The sequence below is a fragment of the Plectropomus leopardus genome, chromosome 9 (genome assembly GCF_026936395.1).
Source record: "Plectropomus leopardus strain MGB_pleo_1.0 chromosome 9, ASM2693639v1, whole genome shotgun sequence".
NCBI classification, from domain to species: Eukaryota; Metazoa; Chordata; class Actinopteri; order Perciformes; family Serranidae; genus Plectropomus; species Plectropomus leopardus.
The window spans coordinates 20,825,538-20,832,159 of NC_142184.1; the positions used below are offsets into that span (position 1 = coordinate 20,825,538).

The 6,622-nt window shown below is 42.2% G+C and overlaps 1 protein-coding gene across 1 annotated transcript; it reads right to left on the reverse strand.

The window, feature by feature from the left end:
• Positions 1-6,622, reverse strand: dtx3 (deltex E3 ubiquitin ligase 3). Its single transcript, XM_042492140.2, has 5 exons — positions 6,122-6,622; positions 5,876-5,916; positions 4,560-5,362; positions 2,167-2,384; positions 1-1,935 (listed from the first exon to the last, which is right to left on the reverse strand). Exons 2-5 carry the CDS (start codon positions 5,886-5,888, stop codon positions 1,860-1,862), a joined length of 1,110 nt encoding a protein of 369 aa, XP_042348074.1. The 5' UTR covers positions 5,889-5,916; positions 6,122-6,622; the 3' UTR covers positions 1-1,859.

A 6,622-nucleotide genomic window follows, 5' to 3' on the forward strand; every position in this document is an offset into this window, starting at 1 on the left:
CCCAAACATAACTTTTTTTATTCAAGTATTAAAATGTAAAGCACATTATTCTGAATATCAACAAAGTACGAATCAACACAATTAGAAAAGCGAAACTCAAACTTTTCCTTAACAATCAATTTGTAATGTGTGTAATCTCTCCAACTCTCCGTTTTCTCCTGGCTCCTCCTCAGTCATGTAATGCATAGAAATGTTTGCACAGTAGCTTTAGTGAACTACAATCCTGTGTCCCAAAAATGTTTCAGTTGGTCCCTTAACTAAAATACAAAGGGGATGAAAACATAATAAAAGGGTATTTGATGTATGGATCTGACCAGTCAAATTAATGACAAATGTACCACTAGCCAAGCAGGTTACTGCACTTAGCAAAGCACTTTCACACATACAGCTTTATCAATCTGAGGGGTTTTATCAGCATTTGGAGTACAAGGATGTTTATGGAGAAGCTAATTTAATACACATTAGTTTACATATTTTTCGTGAACTGTGTAGTAGTTGTACTTAAAGCCAGATAGTATAGCTACAAACATAATGCTGTTAACCTATCAAATAACACTGATATATGCCCAAACTGCTTACCATTCATTAGTAACATCATGCTCGATTTTTATCAAAAGTGAATATAAGAAAGGCACAACAAAATGAGATCAGAACCCCACCCTAAATCAGATCAATTATTCCCACAGCATTTTCTTTTGTTATTTTTTTAACTGTGTATTGTAGATTTTCAGTTCAGAGAAACAAATTTACAACAGTTACCTCATTTTAAATGAGAACATTAGCAGGCAAACCTCCCAGTTTGACAGGGACAGAGGCATAGATATTTAAAGAGCTTTTGTGCCTTTGATTTGGTTTAAGTGGTCTATATGCCCTTTATATTTGACATCGTCGTAAATCTGGTAATTAGATGAGCTCATTGCCAACAACTGAGGTAATGGGCTCAACACCTGGGAGACATCTTGAAATAACAGGAGTGACCAATGGCAAAAAACCCCAAGGGAAAGTCCTAATGCATGGAAAGAAAAAGGTGCTGCACTGAGACAGTTGAACATTCTTCCTATTAGAGTAAAAAATGGACGGGAAAAAAATGATGATCACACGCAAATGAAGAGTTCCAAGCAATTGACATCAACTTGTAGCCACCAAGCCAATAGCTGATAGCTGCACGAACCTGTTTGCTCCGAGCGCTCTTCCACACAGGAAGCAAAAACAATGACTGGAAAAAAAAAAGACTCCCTTACAAAAGTGCCTGTAAGTGCTTTAGATTGCAATAACTTCTGAAAATGAATTCTTTCTACTGAAGCAGTGCTATTCTGCCTTATAACCCAGATACTATCCTTACAACAGGGAATTAGTAACAAATTAGAGACTTACTTAAAACATAAAACCAAAAATGTGTGCTTGTAAGAAATAAAGTAATCCCCAGAGTAGAAATTAACATTAATTTAACATAAACTGTTTTTATAACATTTAACTTGGATTTCCTAAATAATATACAAGTACCATGAATTGCAACACGCCAGGATGCTCTTAAATAAGTGCACCAGAAGTCGGCCCTGTTGCCATCAGTGATAGGTAGAGGATTGTGTAATACAAGAATGCACTGCACTCAAAGTATTTTCTTCCACATGTAGCACTGGGATAAGCTGAACTATGGAGGAAAAATGAACAAACAGAGGAACAAGAAGTGGAGGGATGTGGGCTCGGCTGCAGCATTAGACACCTGTCTGCTGAGGGCCTCGTCTTCAGCCATCCTTCAGGGACGGGCAGTCTCAGAGCAAAACCTGGAGCCGAGTCACGTCCACTGCAAGGACACCCGGAAAGTCCTACAAAGTCTTGGAAAAGTCATTTTCATGCTGTCAGTCTGCCGTGATGCCTTTCTCTCTGAGCTCCTCTGTCACTCGCACCAGGTAAGTAGGGTCTGGGTAGCCAAAACTGTCAAGAGAAATAAAAAAGCCATCACTTCATCTGTATGAGCTCAGGCAGTAATAGTGCCATCTAACCAAGGACAACTGAAAGCACTTCCTTGTCAGGAACTTGAATTACATCTGTCAGTCTTTACTGGAGCCCTTTTCTCAGAAACCACACCTGTTAGGGAAGCTGTTGAGACTATTGCTATGTCAAATCTCAGTGGCCATTTGCTGCCAGCTAAAAGGCCATACATACCAGCGGGGCCCGCCCCATATTGAGGTCTTGTGGTGAATGTCATTCCAGGTGATGACATTTTGCATGCCCGTAGTCATGGAGGTACCGATGGTGAAGATAAGGCGCTGTTCAAAGGCCCGGCGCAGCAGGCCCAGCACACGGTTCCCCTCTGGGCTGTCAGGGAGGTAGGCCACACGGTCTGTTCCTGGGTACCGAACACCTGGGTTGGGATGTTCTGGCTGTTAAGGAGGTAAGAACAGGATCAGTTTAAAGGGGCATTAAAGTCTCGGTAAAGCAAAACAGTCATTTCTTGTTTGAATAATTCACATTTAGCTAGGTGGTTTATAACACTTTTTTTTGTAGTTTGAAAGACTCATTACACATTTATTTTTGCCTTACTTTGACTTTAAAGCAATTGTGTCTGTCTACTGGGGTCTGGGACTCTTTGCTACTACAGTGGCCGTGTTACCACTGTCATGTCTTCTATTTTAACTGTGTGCTTTGTGTTTTTGTGAGTAGTATGTTTGCAAGTTGTTGTTTTTTTTTTTTATTCATTTAGTGTCTCGTGACATGTCTGTTTTTATGTTGCACTTCCTTCATCTAAAACTATTTATCTTGATCTGTTTCCTGGGAAAGGGAAACTCCACTGATTTTAACAGAGACTAAACTGACAGAGGTCAGTTTACAGAACTTTTCGGGGAATTCCTAATCAACCAATAAAATGTCCTATGACGTCCTCAGTCTTGTAAAGTCTGGGAAAAAATGCTGATGTCATTAGGGGTTACTTTGACCTGGATGGTAAATTTATAACAGAAAAACTGTGTTGCAAACTGGAATCATGAAGTTTGAAAGACGCTGGCATTTACTAGGCAGGGGCTGAATAAAAGATGACATTATTCCCATTATGGGAAATGTGGCATCAGGAGAATGGACAAGTTTGACCTGTAACATGACTAAAAAGTCCAGTGAGATGAAACATAAAAGTACACACATGCAGGCACTCGTGGGTGGATACGCAGCCCTTCTAATGGTGCCATACTACTCAACTGATCAACAAGTGTCGGTAATGTGCCAAGATATGCTGCAATGTGCCAGCAAAGGCAGGGAGGAAGAACACTGCGAGCTGGTAGTAAACATGGATGTAAACAAAGTAGGATTTCAAATACTTTTCGGCTTTTTACAAGAAAAATTCTCAGGGCACCTTTAAGGCACTGGAGTACACCTTTATGGCAAAGTCCCACTGAGTCAAGACTGACATAACACCTTGGTTCCTTAAAGCACCAATCCTTAATTTTTCACTATTCCTATTAGTATTCACTATTCCTTACAGCTTAAAGGAAGTCAGATTTAAGGCTTTTTAATGCCATTTAGAATGAAATTCAAAACTAATTTTATAATAACCAAAATTGAAAAAAAAGAAAGAGTGTGAACTGACATTAATTACTGAGGGTAAGGACCTTTTTCTCTAAATTTTCTTTTTATCCTAAAAAATGACATTTCATGGAGGAGGTGAGGGTTACGCAACTGGGAAATACACGCCATTTATTGGCGAGTGTCTTGGAAATGTTGCATTTCTCACTCTGCATGTGGGATTCCTCTGCCTTGATTCCCATCAGACTGCTGAAAAAATGTTTGCATACAGTACACCGAGCCTTGTATGCAATGCCTTGTACCACTTTTAGTCATGCTACAAAATTTTGGTTAAATAGCCAATTTAAGTTGAATTTGCACATCCCCATGTTGTTCAGACAGTGGATCCTCTGCTCTGAGCATCCCAGTCAGAAAAAAGTGAGGCATTCAGTGAATTTTTTTTTTTTTAAATAAAAGTTACCAATCATTTTGAGACTCTACAGTACAACATCAGAAAAAAATACTAAACTTCCCATGACTTAGCATTTTTCAAGACTTTTGAAAGATTGATTGAAGATACTTTAATACCATTTAAGGCCTTATTTTTAGATTAATGACTTCAATGCCTTTTAAGACTTTTTTTTTAATGATCCACAGGAACCGTGTGTTTGTATATGGGATGCATTTACATTTACATTTGAGAGAGGCAGCTAGTTCAGATCCTGTGTTTTGAGTTTTGGAGGTGAGGTGACAATTTTGTTTACAATTAGCTCAGATATTATACCTTTAATTTAATGCATTTCCTTCTGAAACTGGGTTTTAGTTGCTTGATGAAACACAGATGTAGGTTAAGATTATTTAATAAGATATCAGACACTATGGGAAGATTTGGGCAGTCAAGCAGAGAGGCAGGATTGTTTAAAATCATCTGAGTTCAAACAACTGTTTTAAAAACAACTGTGAGTTCAGTTTCATTACAATCATAGATTATTATCAAAATGAACAGTTATTCCAGGAACAATGAGCTTACAGTCTGCATATGCACATGCTTTTGGTCTACTCACCGCCTGTAGGCCAGGAGGGAAGCTGTAGATGATGCAGATACATCCATAGCCTTCATGGCCAGGAAGCTCCAGATCAGGATCTCTCTCTACGATCATTGTACCATTAGCAGGCTGGTTCCCAATCAGCTGGCCATACACTAGCCGACACACGGGACACGCTTTCTTCACCTTAAAGGCTTGATCCAGGCAAGAGCGACAGAATGAATGGCCACACCTCTCCAAGGTAGTCTTCTCCACTATGTCCCCCATGCAGATGGAACAAGTACTGTTGTCCTCTGCTTCACTGTGGGAAGCCAAACTGGAGTCCAAGTCCTTCCTCTGGGCTGCTTCATGAAGCATGGCGCAGGCCTCCTCATCAGCAGGCTTCCTGAACCTCTGCTGCTGTCTCTGGGAGCGACGAGGCTGGGGAGGCGGAGGCTGAAGCAGGCTACCCTCTCCATTTGGCTCCAGGACTCCCACACAGGGCAGCAGAGCCCTCTTCCTCTTGGATCCCCCGTCCTGTTTGCTCATTTCTTTGCGGGCACAGCGGCATAAGTCAATGAAGGCTTTTCGCGTCTCGCTGGAGATGGGTCCATCCATCACCCCAGCTCCACCGTTCCTGGAGCCGTCCACTGGCTGCAGCCTCACGGCGCAGCAGCCCCCTCTCTCTCCTCGCCTAATGATGCCAGCGCTCATCCCCTGCTTGTGCTGGAAGTCAATGAGCCAGGGCCGCCCGGCTGCAGCCAGGTAATCCCATACCGCCTGTGAAACCAGCACCTCATCACTGCCCTGGCCAGCACGCACACTCATCTCATCAGAGGAAACTGCGTGGAGAAGAGCATTAGCACGTTATTATATGAACAAAAATATTTTAAACACAATTTGCACTTGTGTAACTATAAATCCAGTTATAGAAGTTGCTCCCAAAGCTCCCATTGTGAGGAATGATGCTATATTTTCCTCATACATGGCTACAAGAGTGTTATCTTTCTGCTGGCTGTGGTGGCTTTACTTTTTTTGTGTACATGTCCTCATAGCTCTAGCAATGCAAATGAAAAGCAAAATGATTTATATATTTAAGTTGTTTTCTTTGCAGTGTGGCAAATGTGAATGCCAAAGTGAATATCTCTACACGGGCAGCTGTTTGCAGTAGCTGCAGCAAGTCAGAGAAACGCACAACAGGCAGTATCGCGGCATTGCTGAGGACGTATCAGCTGTTCAGAGATTCAGACTGTAAACAAAGGAAACTAAACCCCCGTCGTACGCGGAAAACACGAAAGCCCACTGACACACACATGCAAACACAAGCGTGACACTTGTTCGGGTTGAAAGGTTACCTTGTGATCCCATAAATCCCTTCAATTGTGAATAAAGCGTCCTGTTGAAGAGAAAAAGAGAGGAAGAAAAACTGAAGGACTGGAACAAACGTTATCACAGCTGCTCGGCGATATTTTGACTGAGCCATCCTCTCCGCAGGAGCGAAGGGAAATTCAGCGATTTCACAACATTAGCTTAGCCCTTGATACATTTCGCGTCAACATTTAGCTAAGTGGTTCTCCCCACTGATTACTTGGGTACCTCACCCTTTGCCGTAGCTCGTCGCTGTCTGTCAGGGAGGTTTCTGGCTGGATTAAAGAGCACACTGCTCCATCAGAAGAGGCCTTTATTTCTGACGTGCCGCTGCAGTTTATCCGCGGATAATTAGTCTTTTGTAGTCAAGACATGATATCCAAACGTATTCCCAGCTCATATCTCTTTAGGTTTTCAACAGCCCTTTCCTGGCTCTGGAAAATGCCATCCAAATCCTGCACCTCGTTCCCAGTCTCGCCTGTGTTTGCCTTCCTCGTACGTCCTTGGGCTAGGCGTAACACAGAGTAAATAGCATTTGTAGTTACTCTTCTTATCGGGCTCCGACCACGCTAGCTGTGTGGCAGCTTTCTCCCGGCAGATAATTCACCCTTTCCTCTCATTTTTAGTCCGCGTCTACGCTTTCACAATGCGTCCTCCCTGTTGACTGTGCAGGAGCAAACATACCCATTAATAAGGGGACTGGGACCTACGAGAAAGTGTGACCAGGAAGTTCG